The sequence below is a fragment of the Bufo gargarizans genome, chromosome 1 (genome assembly GCF_014858855.1).
Source record: "Bufo gargarizans isolate SCDJY-AF-19 chromosome 1, ASM1485885v1, whole genome shotgun sequence".
In the NCBI taxonomy this organism is placed as follows: domain Eukaryota; kingdom Metazoa; phylum Chordata; class Amphibia; order Anura; family Bufonidae; genus Bufo; species Bufo gargarizans.
Window position 1 is genome coordinate 169,626,837 of NC_058080.1, and position 16,777 is coordinate 169,643,613.

General features: G+C 43.4%; 1 protein-coding gene across 3 annotated transcripts in view; it reads right to left on the minus strand.

Moving 5' to 3' along the window:
* The window catches only part of GLRB (glycine receptor beta), a 93,427-nt gene that overhangs the window by 45,125 nt on the left and 31,525 nt on the right, over nt 1-16,777 (minus strand). For all 3 annotated transcript variants that reach the window (XR_006390442.1, XM_044298644.1, XM_044298513.1), the window contains exons 3-4: nt 8,929-9,035; nt 2,861-2,928 (exon numbers count right to left, since the gene is read on the minus strand). Coding sequence is in view for 2 of the 3 variants with exons in the window: in XM_044298644.1 (XP_044154579.1) it covers nt 2,861-2,928; nt 8,929-9,035 (175 nt within the window). In the remaining variant the exon portion in view is untranslated. The remainder of the gene's footprint in view (nt 1-2,860; nt 2,929-8,928; nt 9,036-16,777) is intronic.

The following is a 16,777-nucleotide window of genomic DNA, read 5'->3' on the forward strand; positions in this document are numbered from 1 at the left end:
TCAAAAATATGTACACCAAAATAGTGCCAATAAAACTGTCACCTTATTCCATAGTTTCCAAAATGGGAAGACTTTTTTGGAGTTTCTACTGTAGGGGTGCATCAGGGGGTCTTCAAACGCAACTTGGCAACTTAAAATGATCCCAGGGAAATCTGCACTCCAAAAACCATATGTTGCTCCTTCCCTCTTCTGCACCCTGCCATGTGCCCGTACAGCAGTTTAAGACCTAATATGCAGAGTTTCTGTAAACTGCAGAATCAGGGTAATAAATATTGAGTTTGTTTTGATGTTAACCCTTACTGCCTTACAGGAAAAAATTGATTAAAGTGTCCTGAAGGTGTTAATCTATACCAAATATATCATAACAAAAACTGTCTATCTTTTGCATATATGACCTTATTAATCAATTGGCCAGCATATATTACCATTTACATTATATAATAATCATGTACGTGAACAAAAGTGCCGACTGCTGTATAGTCGACCTGTCATGGGCAGTTTATTAGCCTTTGTTAAAGGACCTTTAGTATGAATATATGTATGGACAATCTTCCCAGAGCATTCGGATTAGGAAGAGGAGGCATGCTGTAGTGTGGATCTCGGAATAGGTCATCAATATATAATCATTGGGGAACCAAACCCTTGCATCCCCATGGATCAGTTGTTCCTTTTAACCACCTGCACTGGAACTAGTTACAGAATCGAGCAGGAAGCACAGTTCCGTTCAAAGTGTTATGCCCATGCTAGGTTACTGCAGCTCATCTTATAATAAAGTGAATGGAAGCTGAGCTGCAGTAATCAAATACGGCCACTACACTTTGAATGAAGACGTGCCTTCTGTTCCATTCAGGAGCTAGTTGCTAAACTGCTGACAGCACTAGGTAAGGGCTTGAAGAGCAGGGAAAACATACCTTTTTGTGGAGCTTTGATTAGCAGGAGTAGTATAAATATTAACTTTTATTCTGTCAGGTTCTGCTCTTGCAAGCCCACTAAAGGCAGAGCTTTACCCCTCCTCTGCTCTGACTGATAGCTGTAGCATCCAACCAGGAAACCACTTCAGCTGTCCATCAGAGCAGAGGGGAGGGGCTGTAAAGCAGCTCAATGCAGAATATGGCAGAATTAAGGTTCATATTCTCATTTAGCCTAATAAAAAAGCTCCACAAAAGGTTAAGTTTGTACTGCTCTCCCCAGCCCTACTTAGTGCCAACAGCAGTTTAGCATGGTCAAAACTGCTGACAGACACCCTTTAAATGTAGCCTCCCAATGATAGTCAAGTGCCTAGAGCACACGAATAACAGGAGCAAAGCCAATGTGCGTAGAAACTTGTTGCTTGTGTCCGTTTTTACTATTAAAGGGGTATTCCCACTTCATTAAATCATTGCCCCCCACTGAACATTTCTTATTATACATGTAATAAAAAAAAAAAAAAAAACATACCATTCGGCATAAAAATGCTCCTTTCACTCCCCTGTGTTTATTCTGGTATCCCATGGATACGGCCACATACTTGCGGGGCTTGTATGTGCCGCGCCTGCGCACAATGTCCTACCTTCTCCCCAGCCGGGCGCTCAAGAACGCGCACTCTGGCTGAGGCCGGGCATCCCCAAAGAGATCACAACAGCCGTGTTAGTCCCGGGTCGACTCCTTCTGGGCGCCGGAGCACACGGCGTCCTCGGTTGCTATGACGCCGTGCGCTCCCTCCTGCCGCCGGAATACAGTGATACACTCTTCTAGATCATAGCAGTGTATTACTGTTTTCCAGCAGCAGGAGGGAGCGCATGGCGTCATAGCAACCAAGGACGCCGTGCTCTGGTGCCCAGAAGGAGTCCAGGCGGCAATCCACAGATGCCACCCCACCCCATAAGTGCCATTCACAGCTGCCCCCCCCCCCCATAAGTACCATTCACAGATGCCCCCCACCCCATAAGTGCCATTCACAGATGGCCCCCCCCCATAAGTGCCATCCACATGGGGTGGGGGGGGCATCTGTGAATGGCACTTATGGGGGGGCGGGGCATCTGTGAATGGCACTTATGGGGGGGGCATCTGTGAATGGCACTTATGGGGGGGGGGGCATCTGTGAATGGCACTTATGGGGGGGGGGGCATCTAAGTGTTTCACAGATGCCCCCCCCCAATAAGTGCCATCATAAGCTGGGTAATAAGTCAGTGATAATATCGGAGACTGGGAAAGCTGGGTAATAAGTCTGTAAGAATATTGTAGACCGGGAAAGCTGGGTAATAAGTCTGTAAGAATATTGTACACCGGGAAAGCTGGGTAATAAGTCTGTAATAATATTGTACACCGGGAAAGCTGGGTAATAAGTCTGTAATAATATTGTACACCGGGAAAGCTGGGTAATAAGTCTGTGATTGTATCGGACATCGGGAAAGCTGGGTAATAAGTCAGTGAATATATCTATCTATATCTAGCACAGATCATATGGCTACTAGCTAACATGCATTTGGGCTGTAGTGATTTATTGTTTTTGCTGCACAGAATGGGTTTGTAACACAGGTTTTATGTGTAAAAGTGTATTAGAATGCAGGACAGCCACAAGTTACTACATTAGTTCACTAGAATTGGTCAGTGGTCACTGAGTGATTCCCCAGCAGGGGGATGGGCTTTACATACTCTGCAGGCTGCCAGACTGATGACTCATCCACATGAACCAGCACGCAAGGACTGAGCTCTCAGGGTGAGTCATGAGGCGGCGTGGCCGGCCTTAACTCAACTGCCTGAGCCAAACCAGGAAGTTATCAGCACATCTACTGCTGGTAAGATTGAAAAAGCAAGATGGGAATACCCCTTTAAGGTTTATGCTCTTCATGTAAATATGTGCAATATGATTTACACTTACCATAGTAGTTTCTTGGATAGATCCAAAGCTGTTAATAAATATGTTGACTACCACATCTACTGGAATACCTACAAGTAAAGAAAGCTCTGATTAAATCACACAATAAAGACAATGGGGACACATAATATAAAAGTAGTATACATAACCCAAAGCCAGCCTTTCTACAACAGATTTCAAGCTATTCTCTTTAGTGTCCTCTGTAGTCAGCAATGGAAGTAAGTCAAAACTGGACAACACGTGAATATGAATCCAAAACATACATGTGTGGTGAGCTCACCTACTGTAGGCGAGTCCCTCTCACGCCGATCCCAGGAGACTGCCAGAGCAGCAAGGAAACACGAACAGAGAAAAGACAGGCTCTGATGGATGAATTTAAAACTCTTCATTACTTTATTGATGCATATACACACATGAAAAACACTCCAGTAAAACAGCTGACGCGTTTCAAACAGGCAACATCTTAATCAATGCATATTGACATTTAAATATGCTATGATTAAGACCATACCCGGTCGAAACGCGTGAGCTATTTTACTGGAGTGTTTTTCATGTGTTTACATGCGTCAATAAAGTATTTAAGAGTTTTAAATTCAGCTACAGGAGCTGGATTTTTTTGAAGATGTTCTACAAGATCTTTTAGAGGGATGCCACCACCTTGGCAGCTAAAAAGCACTTTTACTAGGGCAAAAAAACAAGAGGCTTTCTAGTTACTGTATATGGAGATGAATAAGACAAAGGCGGAAAATGGTATGAATTGAGAAAGTGTTCCTTTAACTCTAGTGCAAAAACTGGTTGCCACAGCAACCTAGATCTGTGCTAGAACATTGCCATCAGTGAATTTCAGCCCACGCAGTAACATCAAGTACACTTGCAGAGCAAATATTGCTGTACTGTATAATTTACCTCATACCTGGCCCCTTCATTGCTCTCATAGGTGTATTCACATGATAGGATTGCTGAGAAGGCTTAAACATGGTGGCAAAACTAAAGTCAAGCATCTGCCGTAATTCTCAAGCAATTAACAATAGACAGGATACTTTTCCAACATTATATTTCTATGAGATTACTGGAATGAATTTAAGAGGGTTGTCCCATGAGATAATATTGCCCCCCTTTCTTCCCCCTTTACCAAAGAAGCTCAACAGGGAGGAAGTCAAGCTGTTGGAACCCCTGGTAAACACTCACTGCCAAGGAAGGCTGACAAACCTTTCACTTTTATCATAATTATTGATCTGTAGTATTACATGGAACCCACATCAAATAATTGGTAAAAGCATTATAAGATTAATGCGTACCAGAGTGAAAAAAAAAAAAAAGTTTGCATATTGACTGTGCTTCTTAATTGTACAATCCTAACTATAAAGGGACTGGTGTTTTTTGAGCTTCCTTAAATTTATTTTCCAGCCATATTATTTCCTGTTTCAGCTGCACAGCTAGATTCATTTCACTCAGAAGCAGGGGGCATATCCCTTCTGTGAATTCTGCCGACACTGTACTCCGGTGACGTCCTTTCTCTTAATTCCCACTATGTTGGTTTTGAGCTCTGGAGCTCAGAGAACAGATAAGGAGAGGGAAATTGCACCTAAAGACAGACTTAAAAGCTCCGTAGAAGAAGTTATTTTTATCACGAGTTCAGTTAGCTCTGACACGTACCCATTTCTTGGGAACCGTCTTCTGAGTCTCTGTTACTAGGGATGGATCTTGCCTAAAAACAGGCAGTGGACTGCAAATTGGGTGGAAGTGAGACCCCCTACTGGCCACGACTTTACAGCTTCTTTTCAGGTGGATGCAGGCATAATTTTTTAAATGAAGTGATTTAGAAATTTGCTAGTTACACCATTCTCTATTAAATGAAATTATGTGAAAGTTCAGTGACTCTTTAAGCCCTTCGAAGCGAATACTGCTCTTTGCAGTGGCGTCCCAACTGAGGGACTTTCTCTACATAGTCCGTATGCCGTAATAAATTTACAATATATTTTTTATTGTAAATTTACATAACATATAATAAGCAAAAATTAGCTTGCCTAAATTTAATATTTCTCAATTTTAGGCAAATAAAGCAGATTCATTTTCTATGTAACTTTGTGCATCAATCTTTATGGTCTCCAGAACTGGGACTGGAAGACTGATGCACTGATACATGGTACTTTTAATTTGTGTTCAAGTTATTTTTTGTTTGTTTTTTACCACTGGTTTCGAAGATAAGGATCCCAAAAAGAGTACCAGAGTGGGCTTTTCCATAGAGGGAATGCTAGGAGGTTTTCCCAAGACTGCTCTATCATAAAAAAAGCTCTGTTATATATCTGTAAAAAAATTAGAAGCGTACAGAAGTACGGTATGAGCCCACAGACTTTGGTGCTATCTGGCAAATGGCTTAGTTGGCACCAGTTAGCATTTAATAATCTTCTACCATTGCCAGGTGCCTTCAAAATAATTTTTGATATTAACAGAGTGAATAAATACGAAGCTAAACAACGCTATGCAGCAAATGACAAGCTTTGGTATGGAAACGCAGCAATAAGGTTTTCACCTGCACATAACTGGACACAAGGGCACATATGCACAGTTACAGTACAACTGGCCACCTGCAGCAATATTTCTCATACTTGGAATGCTACACTGGAACGTACAGGCATCACAGATTGTATTTATTGGGTCAGTAACCATTCACCACAGAGCATCTGCCACCTACATCCCACATACAGGGTATGAAGATGCTGCAGTAAATGTCAACACAATCTTTTGGTCACTTTTTTCTATGTTATATATTTGTGCAAGCTAAACAAGACATTTGGATGGATAGATGGATGGAGACAGACAGAGATATGGAAGATCATAGAGAGACTTTATCCACTCTATAGGGAGAGTGCGGGAGCCAATAGAACAATGTCCCCCCTGGTTAATAGAGGAGCAATTCTGTTACACCTTGCTGCACTATTGGGGTGAAAAAGCTGTCTAATGCTACTGCTATTGTTGTGTCCACATTGTTTTATACATACGTCATTTTATAACTCTTCGATTCTCTAATTAAGGTGAAATAGCATTCTAAATATTTTTTCACAAGGTTTTACACCTTGTGTTACAGATAAGGAATTTCATTAGGCCTTGGTTCTGTAATTGGGGTGAAATAGCAGTCCGATACTGCTGCTTTTGGGGTGTTCACATTGTTTTATACATATACACTGCCTGTCCAAAAAAAGAGTCACCACCTGAGTTTAACTAAGCAAATAGTTATGAGCCTCCTATTGGATAATTACTGCATGGGCGATTATCTTTCAGCTGGCAACAAGTTATTTAACCCCAACCGGTGCAATGAGTTGCTTCTCATTTCTTAAACAACCATGTCGAAAGACACATCTCGTGGGTGTGGAAAATATGTTAGTCTGTTTGAGAAGGGTCAAATCATTGCCATGCATCAAGCAGAGAAAACATCTAAGGAGATTGCAGAAACTACTAAAATTGGGTTAAGAACTGTCCAACGCATTATTAAAAACTGGAAGGATAGTGGGGACCCATCGTATTCGAGAAAGAAATGTGGCGGAAAAAAAAATCCTGAATGATCGTGATCGGCGATCACTTAAACGTTTGGTGAAATCAAAATCGAAGAAAAACAACAGTAGAACTCAGGGCTATGTTTAATAGGGAAAGTAGGAGCATTTCCACACGCACAATGCGAAGTGAACTCAAGGGATTGGGACTGAACAGCTGTGTAGCTGTAAGAAAACCACTAATCAGTGAGGCAAACCAGAAAAAAAAGGCTTAAATTTGCTAGGGAGCATAAAGATTGGACTCTGGAGCAATGGAAGAAGGTCATGTGGTCTGATGAGTCCAGATTTACCCTGTTCCAGAGTGATGGGCGCATCAGGGTAAGAAGAGAGGCAGATGAAGTGATGCACCCATCATGTCTAGTGCCTACTGTACAAGCCTGTGGGTGCAGCGCTATGATCTGGGGTTGCTGCAGTTGGTCAGGTCTAGGTTCAGCAACAGTGTGTACTCCATGAATGAGGTCAGATGACTACCTGAACATACTGAATGACCAGGTTATTCCATCAATGGATTTTTTCTTCCCTGATGGCACGGGCATATACCAAGATGACAATGCCAGGATTCATCGGGCTCAAATTGTGAAAGAGTGGTTCAGGGAGCATGAGACATCATTTTCACACATGGATTGGCCATCAAAGAGTCCAGACCTTAACCCCATTGAGAATCTTTGGGATGTGCTGGAGAAGGCTTTGCGCAGCGATCAGACTCTACCATCATCAATGCAAGATCTTGGTGAAAAATTATTGCAACACTGGATGGAAATAAATCTTGTGACATTGCAGAAGCTTATCGAAACAATGCCACAGCGAATGCGTGCCGTAATCAAAGCTAAAGGCTTTTTTTTTTGTGGTGACTTTTTGGACAGACAGTAGATAATTCCATTACACCTTGATTCTGTAATTGGGGTAAAACAGCAGTCTGATACTACTTCTTTTGGGGTGTTCAATAGCAATGTATGAGGAATCAGCTGACGGTGTAAAATGAGAGCTTTCTTTCACTCTATAGAGGAATCTTGGGCCATTTCACGGTTAAGTCCATTATACCTGACACTAACATTGACCTGTAAGGCTGAGTTCACACTTCAGTCATTTGGTCAGTTTTTGACCCATAACTAACCAATTAAGTGAAGTGTGAACTGAGTCGAAGGCTACTTTCACACTTGTGGCAGAGTGATCCGGCAACACGTATGCCAACTGTTGGCATTAGTAAGACTGATCAGGATCCTGATCAGTCTTAAAAATGCCTGATCAGTCAGAAAAATGCACTGAAATGCCAGACCCGTAGTCATCCGGCAAAACGGATACGGCATTTTTTTTTTTCACCTTTTTTCAGTCTGCGCATGCGGATCCGGCATTCTGGTATTTTGAATGCCGGAACCCGCACTAATACATTCCTATTGAAAAAAAAAAATGCTGGATCAGGCTTTTGAGGCAAGTCTTCAGTTTTTTGGGGCAGAGATAAAACCGTAGCATGCTGCGGTTTTATCTTTTGCCTGATCAGTCAAAAAGACTGAACTGAAGACATCCTGAACGGATTACTCTCCATTTAGAATGCATGGGGATATAACTGATCAGTTCTTTTCCGGTATAGAGCCCCTAGGACGGAACTCTATCCCGGAAAAGAAAAAACGCAAGCGTGAAAGTACCCTAAGAGTGACGCCTGTCACCTGCCTGTCATACTGACGCACAGTAACTGTTTCACTACCACAGCGGACTAGCTATGCATGTTTCTGCAATGCGCAGTGATGTACACCAAGATACTCTCCCTGCAGGCCGGGAAATAGCTGATTTATAAAGCGCTTGGTCACAAATTAAATAGAATTTTTGGGAAAAATTTGGTGAAGCGTCTCATCTCTACTCCTAAGCATAGAAAATCTGAAGTTTTAATGAAGAAATTATTTTATATGCGGGCACTGGCCGTGTGCTCCCCGCATCACGGATGCGGATCCATTCACTTGAATGTTCTATTTTTTTACGGTGCGGACGGATCACGGACCCATTCGAGTTGAATGGGGCTCGATCCGTCCCGGGCTGCCGCATGGATGTTTCCCGTGCATTGGGGACTGTAAATTGCGGTCCCCGATGCACGGAACGGCCGCACAATGGCCGTGTGCATGAGGCCTAAGTTCCAGGACTCATAATCAGCCATCTTGAGCAGGTGTGCCGATGAAGCGGAGGACGGTACACCGCACTTCACTGTGCAGGCCCTGCTCACTGGGCGCATAAAGTGCAGTGAAGTGATGGCATGATGCTACTGGAGTCTCAGACTCCTCTTCCAGTGAGTAAGATGTTCATTAATTGTACTTTTCAGAGGCGGATGAGTTTGACATGGACAGGTTTGGGACCCTAAACACACCCCAACCATAGGCATGCTGGTGATTTAATGGCCCCAAACTGACAGGTTCCCTTAAAACCATGACATATTTAGTAAGGCATTTCATACACCAGTGGTAATCCGAAGGGCATTTGCCTAAGATATGCCAAACACACACATACAATATTATACTAAAATATGTAACAAACCTTTGAAGTTTGGTCTTATTCTTGGGTCATAGCTGACCAACAGTCTGTTTAATATGTTGCTAGTGGAGTTTGCTGGAACCCTTGCAAGATCTTCTGCAGATAGCTGACTGTAAAAAAGAAAAAAAAAAATGTTTAAAAAAAAGTGCAATTTATATACTTATGCACAGTGCCTTGCAAATGTATTCACCCCCTTGATGTTTTCGTGTTTTGTTACATTATAACCTGGAATAAAGGAATAGGATTTAATTTAGATTATATATAATGGACCTGACATAACAGTCCAAATTGTTACAGCGGAATGTTTAAAAAGTGAAGTGCATATATATTCACCCCCTTTTGCTACGAACCTCCTAAATGAGGCCTGGTCCATCCAACTAACTTCAGAAGTGACATCATTGGTTGAATAGGTTTTCCCTGTGTTCAATCACAATGTCACATGATCTATCACATGACGAGGTGTATTCATGCTCGCAAGTCTGCAACACCACTAAGCAAGCAATAAGAAGACCAATCAGCTTTCTAGAGAGGTCAGAGACAGCGTTGTGGAGGAGCACTGAACAGAGTTAGGCTACTTTCACACTAGCGTTCGGGTTTCCGTTCGTGAGCTCCGTTTGAAGGAGCTCACGAGCGGACCCGAACGCAGCCGTCCAGCCCTGATGCAGTCTGAATGGAGGCGGATCCGCTCAGACTGCATCAGTCTGGCGGCGTTCCGCCTCCGCTCCGCTCGCCTCCGCACGGACAGGCGGACAGCTGAACGCTGCTTGCAGCGTTCGGGTGTCCGCCTGGCCGTTCGGAGGCGTGCGGATCCGTCCAGACTTTCAATGTAAGTCAATGGGGACGGATCCGTTTGAAGATGCCACAATGTGGCTCAATCTTCAAGCGGATCCGTCCCCCATTGACTTTACATTGAAAGTCTGGACGGATCCGTCCCAGGCTATTTTCACACTTAGCTTTTTTTTGCTAATATAATGCAGACGGATCCGTTCTGAACGGAGCCTCCGTCTGCATTATTATGAGCGGATCCGTTCAGAACGGATCCGCCCGAACGCTAGTGTGAAAGTAGCCTTAGGCTATAAAAAATAGCCCAAAGCTTGAACATCCATTAACTCCACTAGAACAAAATAGAAAAAAATATGGAATAGCTACATTTATACCTGACAATAAAGAAACCAAAACTCGCAGACCTGGCAAGGATGGCATTAACCCTTTCCCTTCCAAGGACATACTTCATACATTCCTGCAGGGTGGCACTTCAGTAGCCAAGGACGTATCTCATATGTCCTTGCTACTGATGGCTGCTTCTCAGGCTGTATAGCAGCTAGGGGTACCAGCCAGGGCTTGTTTTAAAGCTCAGGCTACTTTGACATCTGCACTTTCCCTTTCCGCTATTGAGATCCATCATAGGATCTCAATAGCAGAGGAAAACGCCTCCGTTTTATCCCCATTCAATGTCGATGGGGACAAAACTGAACGAAACCTGCAAGCATTGGTTTCTCAGACACAAAAGAAAACGGATCAGTCCCCCATTGACTTACAATGGTTTTAGAGACGATCCGTCTTGGCTATTTTAGAGATAATACGACCGGATCCGTTAATAACAGATGCAGACAGGTGTATTATCATGACGGAAACGTTTTTGCCAAAACGGATCCAGCAAAATGTCTGCAGAAGCGGATACATCAGGAGTACAGCACTTAGAAATGTGTCCCATAAAGCTTTGACTCCTGACTAGGGATGAGCGAACTTTTGTTTTCACGTTTGGCATACAAGGTTCGGGTTCAGGTTATCTAAGATTTCTGCTATGGATTCCGCTACCACAGACTATAAGTTATGGTCTGTGATAGCAGAATCCATAATGAAATTCTTAGACGACTCGAATCTTGTACACCGAGCTTGAAAACAGAAGTTCGCTGAACACTACTCCTGACCCTATTTCTAATGGCTATATCTCCTGATGTAGAGGATGCATTCTTGGTCTTGTTTTAAATCTTAAACGGTCATCTTTGCAACAGCCCAAGATATGCCCTGAAAAAGTACCCTGGAGTAGTGGATTCGCCTGTCAATATTTGGCAGGCTATTTATTTAAAGTCACACAGCAGTTGATGAATGAGGTGAGGGGTCTTTGTATTGGTTTGGTCTCTGGTGGTTCAATTTCAATTAGACTGCTCTAATTAGTATGCGCATGAAAAAAGGTGCAAATGTGCTGTGAAAAGTCACATTTCTACCTGAAAGTGCAACTTTTAATGCAAAAATAGTTGCACTTTAAAACTGAAAAATAAAAATAAACGAGCCCTGGAGTGGAGTGTTAGACTGTTTTTGGAGCACATTTTAGTCATAAAAAAGGTGCACCATAAATAGATCAATTAGAACAATTAGTCTAAAGCCTCATGCACACGCCCGATGAAAACTGACCGTGCGATACCGGCCTGGATTTCTTCTGAGTGCAGGAGCGCACGGCGTCACTGGTTGCTATGACGCCGTGCGCTTCCTGCTGCCGCCGCAGTACAGTAATGCACTGGTATAGATCATACCAGTGTATTACTGTACTGCGTCATAGCAACCAATGATGCCGTGCACTCCTGCACTCAGAAGAAATCCAGGCCGGTATCACACGGTCCGTTTTCCACGGACATGTGCATGAGGCTTAATACTTTAAAATTGTCCAACAAGGTTCAAATGCCTCTAAGGCTACTTTTACACTTGCGTTTGTAATTCCGGTATTGAGATCCGGCAGAGGCTCTCAATACCGTAATTAAGTGGATACTTTTTGATTTTGCACATTAGGATGCATCCGTTCCGTTAGGATGCGGTTGTGTGAAATCAAAACGGAAAAAACGGATCAGTCACTAAATACATTGAAAGCAAGTGGGTGATGGATCCAGTTTTTTAGAAGCCATTGACTTACAAATGTTTTTAGTGCCGGATAAATTTTTTCCCGTTTTTATGATCCAAAGCAAAACTGTAGCGCGCAGCGGTTTTGTGTCCGGTCACAAAACGCAATGCTGCCGGAACAGAAGACATCCTGATGCAGCCTCAACAAATCTCTTTCCATTCAGAATGCATGAGGACCAAATGGAATAGTTTTCTTCCAGTATTGAGATCTTCTACCGGATCTCAATATCGGAAAACAACGCAAGTGTGAAAGTAGCCTGAAACAGGTGCACTTTCGGTAGGAAATGCACCTAAAAAAAATAGGACTGTCTAAGGGTACTTTCACACTAGTGTTAGAGGATTCCGGCAGGCAGTTTCGTTGCCGGAACTGCCTGCCGGATCCGGAAATCTGACAAATGCATTGAAATACCGGATCTGTCTCTCCGGTGTCATCTGGAAAAACGGATCCGGTATTTATTTATTTTTTGCATTTTTAAAGGTCTGCGCATGCGCAGACAGGGAAACCGGATCCGTATTTCTGGAACAGTTGGTACGAGATCCGGCATTAATACATTTCAATGGAAATTAATGCTGGATGTGGCAAGTGTTCCGGAATTTTGGCCGGAGAAAAAAAACGCAGCATGCTGCGTTATATTCTCAGGCCAAATACCGTAAAAGTGACTGAACTGAAGACATCCTGATGCATGCTGAATGGAATGCATTAGGATAAAACTAAAGCGTTTTTTTCCGGTATTGAGCCCCTAGGACGGAACTCAATACCGGAAAACTTTAACACTAGTGTGAAAGTACCCTAAAACAACAATTTTTGGGGGACCAAATACAGGTGCAAACACTATAATATATCTGCCCCTATATTGAAGGCATTTTACTGTAGGCTCTATATACTGGTGTAACAGGCTCTAGGCACAGGGCTCTGATGAGAGTATGAGCTCTCAAAAAATGAATTTATAGGGCGTCTGTCAGCAGTTCTGACCATGCAAAGCTGCCGACAGTGCTAGCTAATGGCTAGGGAGAACAGTACAAACCTATATAATACCCCAGTGTTGGGGGTATTACTAATTTGTACTTGTTTACTATATTTTACATATTTCTTATGCAATGTGAATGTAATAATATGTTATGCACTTGGTCCACCAGCAGATGGGGTATGGTTGGCAATGTTTGGTAATAAGAATGGAACTTACCATTCCGTTCCTCCCCTCTTGGTAAAAGTGGGCAGGTTCGACTTCCTGCCAAGGGTGAGCCTGAGCTAGAGAGAGTCAGTCTAAAGATGTAGAGTGAGGGGGAAAATGTGATCCATCTTCCGCTCCTCTGGGCTATGAGGCCCCCAGAGGCAGCTCATCTGTGAGGACTACTACTCCAGAGAGCCTATAGGGTCCTAGGCCACAGAAGAATTGCACTCTAAGGCGTATTCGTCAGCAGAGTTATCAAGAATCCGAGCCATCAAGACTCGGCTGCAAAAGTGGTGGGAAACATGTTAAGACACCATCATGAGAGTCAGGACAGGCCTAGCTAGAGGCTGGCATCATACAGAGGGCACCTGCAGTCACAGGTGCCAGAGTAAAGCCATCGGGACGAAATCCAGAGAGAGACAGTGTCAGCTAGTAAGTTTCTGACTGTCATCCATGCAGCATAGCCAGCCACCATACCCCATCATATGGGAGGAGAGAACTTTGCACTAGCTGATGATAAGGCTCCATTCACACGTTTGCAATTTCGTTCCGCATTTTGCGGAACGGAATTGCAGACCCATTCATTCCGATCCCGAAAAAATAAAACATGTCCCATTCTTGTCCGCAATAGGCATTTTCTATTAAGTGCCGGCGATATGCGGTCTGCAAAATGCGGAACGCACACTGCCAGTGGCTGTGTTGAATGGAGCCTAAATGTGCTGCTATCAGTTTTTGAACTCAGTAAAACAAGACTATTTGTTCAATCATCTCTGCCTGGTTCCTTTCGTTATCATCTCTTTCACTGCATTGAACCCCAGGGAGTGACGGCCTGAGGTAGGACAACTACACTACATCAGGGCCACTACCACTCCCATCCTCTACATTGGCTCCCACGGGGGCTCGCTGCACATACCTTTTCATGGAGCTTTTAGTATCAGGACTTGTGTGCATATGCAAGTGCTCTTTGCACTCAGCTGCTTCACAGCCCCTCCCATCTTGTCAGAGTGACAGCTTTAGTGGTCTCCTGTTTGGATGCTACAGCAGAGGGGAGTGGTCATGCAGCTGCTCAGTGATGAGGGCTCTTTCCAGTGAAGCACTGCCTCCTGGGCTCTTGCAGGAGCTGAATCTTGGAGAATAAACTTCATATACACACTGCTCCTAGAAATGAAGACTTAACAAAAAGTATGTTTGCACTGCTCTCCCCTGTCAGAGCCTGCCTAGTGCTGCGAACAGCTTAGCATGGTCAAAAGTGCCGACAAGCTCACTTAAATATGTATATTTTGCCCAAAAATGAAATGTCAATAAGAAAAAGAAAGCTTGCAATGCCCGTTGTGTCTCATAGAATAGGTTTTCTTCTTCGTCTTAATGCGAGTAACCATGAGCTGGAAATACATTCAAGTAGAATTGTCATATTTAAGGAGACAGAGTTCCTAGCCAATTAGTTCTCTGAGCTCTAATTAGATTTGCATGCTTCAGAAACATTGCCAAACCACTGATCCATGGAGGGATAGTCACCTGCAGGTAATTTCTTCATGCACAGCAGGTTTCTTGTATAAAGCAAACATGACTGGTTCTATAGACTTGGCTCGAACACAGGAAAACCACAGAGCTGCATTGTTGCAGGACAAGCCTGAACTGTGCAGCGAGAAAGCGCCATTCCTTAGGAATCAATACGCGCTCGGAGGCTTTGTTCAGCAGAACAGCAGGAAAAATAGTGCTGTGCTGCAAAACGCATAAAAAAAAACATTTTAATTACACCTTTCATGCTTGCCCATTCTGCGCTTGGCACAGTGACAGCACGAAGTGTTGCTTGCGGCAGGGAAGAGTTGGCCCATTTCACTTTTAGATGTAACATTCAAGCAGAGCAACTTCGTAATAACTAAGGCTGGGGCCATACCTAGAAATTTTGTGCACTTTAACCCCTTCAAGACCGGCTGATTTTCCCTTTTTTTTTTTTACTCCCAGCCCTCCCAAAGCCATAACTTTTTATCTTTTTATTCACATAGCCATATGAGGGTTTGTTTTTTGTGGGACAAGATGCATTTCCTAATGGCACTATGTACGGTTGCATGTGGTGGTGTAGTGGGAAAAAATTACAAATGGGATGAAATTGGAAAATAAAATACAAACCAGCAACAGTTTTTTGGGGTTTTGTTTATACGGTAAAACTGACCAGGTCAGGTCAGTAGGAATCCGGCAATACCACATATGTATATTTTTTCTTGCATTTTTAGGCCTCATGCACACAGCAGATGTATCGAGACCTATTCAACTTGAATGGATCCGTGATCTGTCTGCACCGCAAAAAAAATAGAACATGTTCTATTTTTTTGTGGTGCAGAGGCACGGACAGAAACACCACGGAAGCACTCTGTACTGGTTCCGTGCCTTAGTTCCACACCGCAGCTCCGGATTGCGTCCCTATTCAAGTGAATGGGTCCACATCCGTGATGCGGGGAGCACACGTCCGGTGCCCGCGTATTGCAGACCCACTGTTTGCATGGGGCCTTATACTGAAAAAAAAAAAATAATATTAAAAAATATATATTTTTTTTTCTTTTAGTCTCCATATAACTTTTTTTGTAGTTATGTATACGGAGCTGTGAGAGGGCTAATTTTTTGCCATCAGATCTGTACTTTTCAGTGATATAATTTTTAATAACATTTTTTGTAGGAGGGAAAGCGCCCAAAAAACGTTGAGCCACCCATTTAGACTTTTCTTTCATTTTGCAGTTTTCCTTATGCGATAAATATTTTTATATTTTAATAGTACAGGTGTTTTTTCGCATGTCGATACCCATGATGTGTATTTTTATTTTGTAGATTTTTTTAAAAACAGGCATGTCAGGAGTGGTGAAAGGTCCTCTTTAAGATAACCACTAAAACATGTAAAAATCTTATGTCAAAGCATCAAAGGTGTTCATCATTCATTTGATTATTCTTTCAGTTAAAGGCATCCTCAGGTTTCATAATGAGTTTTTAATCTGCCCAGAGAACCCTAAACACTGCTTATGTTTGCCCCAGATATCCGTTTTTTATATCATCACTTTCCTTCACCTTTTCTCAGCTTTCCTTCACTGCATGCTGGCAGTGGCTGAACGCCGATGTTCCCCTACTCACCACCGTGGTACCGGGCTCCATGTTTGGGCGAGCACTGTCCTCCATCATTGTCTGCATCTGGCTGCATTATGTGGCAGGTAGCTGCGGTGATCTGCTGCCGGTGTCTTCCCATTCACTGCCGCCGTCCTGGGCTTTGTCCTTACAAGTGTTGTCCTTTCTGGAATCCACTCCTTCCAGCCTGTTCCCTCTAGCACCTTGTTAAGAGCAGGCGCATGTCACTTCCTGTGATTTAAACATTTTGCACATGTGACCTGTGTGACCAATCCCAGCCATCCTGCACCTATATAAGTGGTCCAGCCCTCTTCCCAGGTGCCTGAGCATCAAAGCTCCTTGTGTTTTGCAAAGGTTGCTGTTGTTAGTGCGTGTGTTTTTGCATTCCTCACCTGTGCTTGGATTCTGGACTTTGCTTCCTGTTTCATCCTTATCTGCACTCTCGGCTCTCCTGTTGCTGACCCAGATTGCTTATCCTGTACCTCAGCCGCCTGCCCTGACCCATTGCTTGTTTGACTTCGTCTCTGCCTCATTCTTCGGTCCTGCACTGTTGCTCCTGGTTATGACTCGGCCTGTTAGCTACGACAGTACCACTAATACCTTGCTCTGGTCCCCCCTGGACCAGCTGCTTTGTGTGCCAACCCACTTCAGGAGGTAGTGGACCTGGTGTTCCC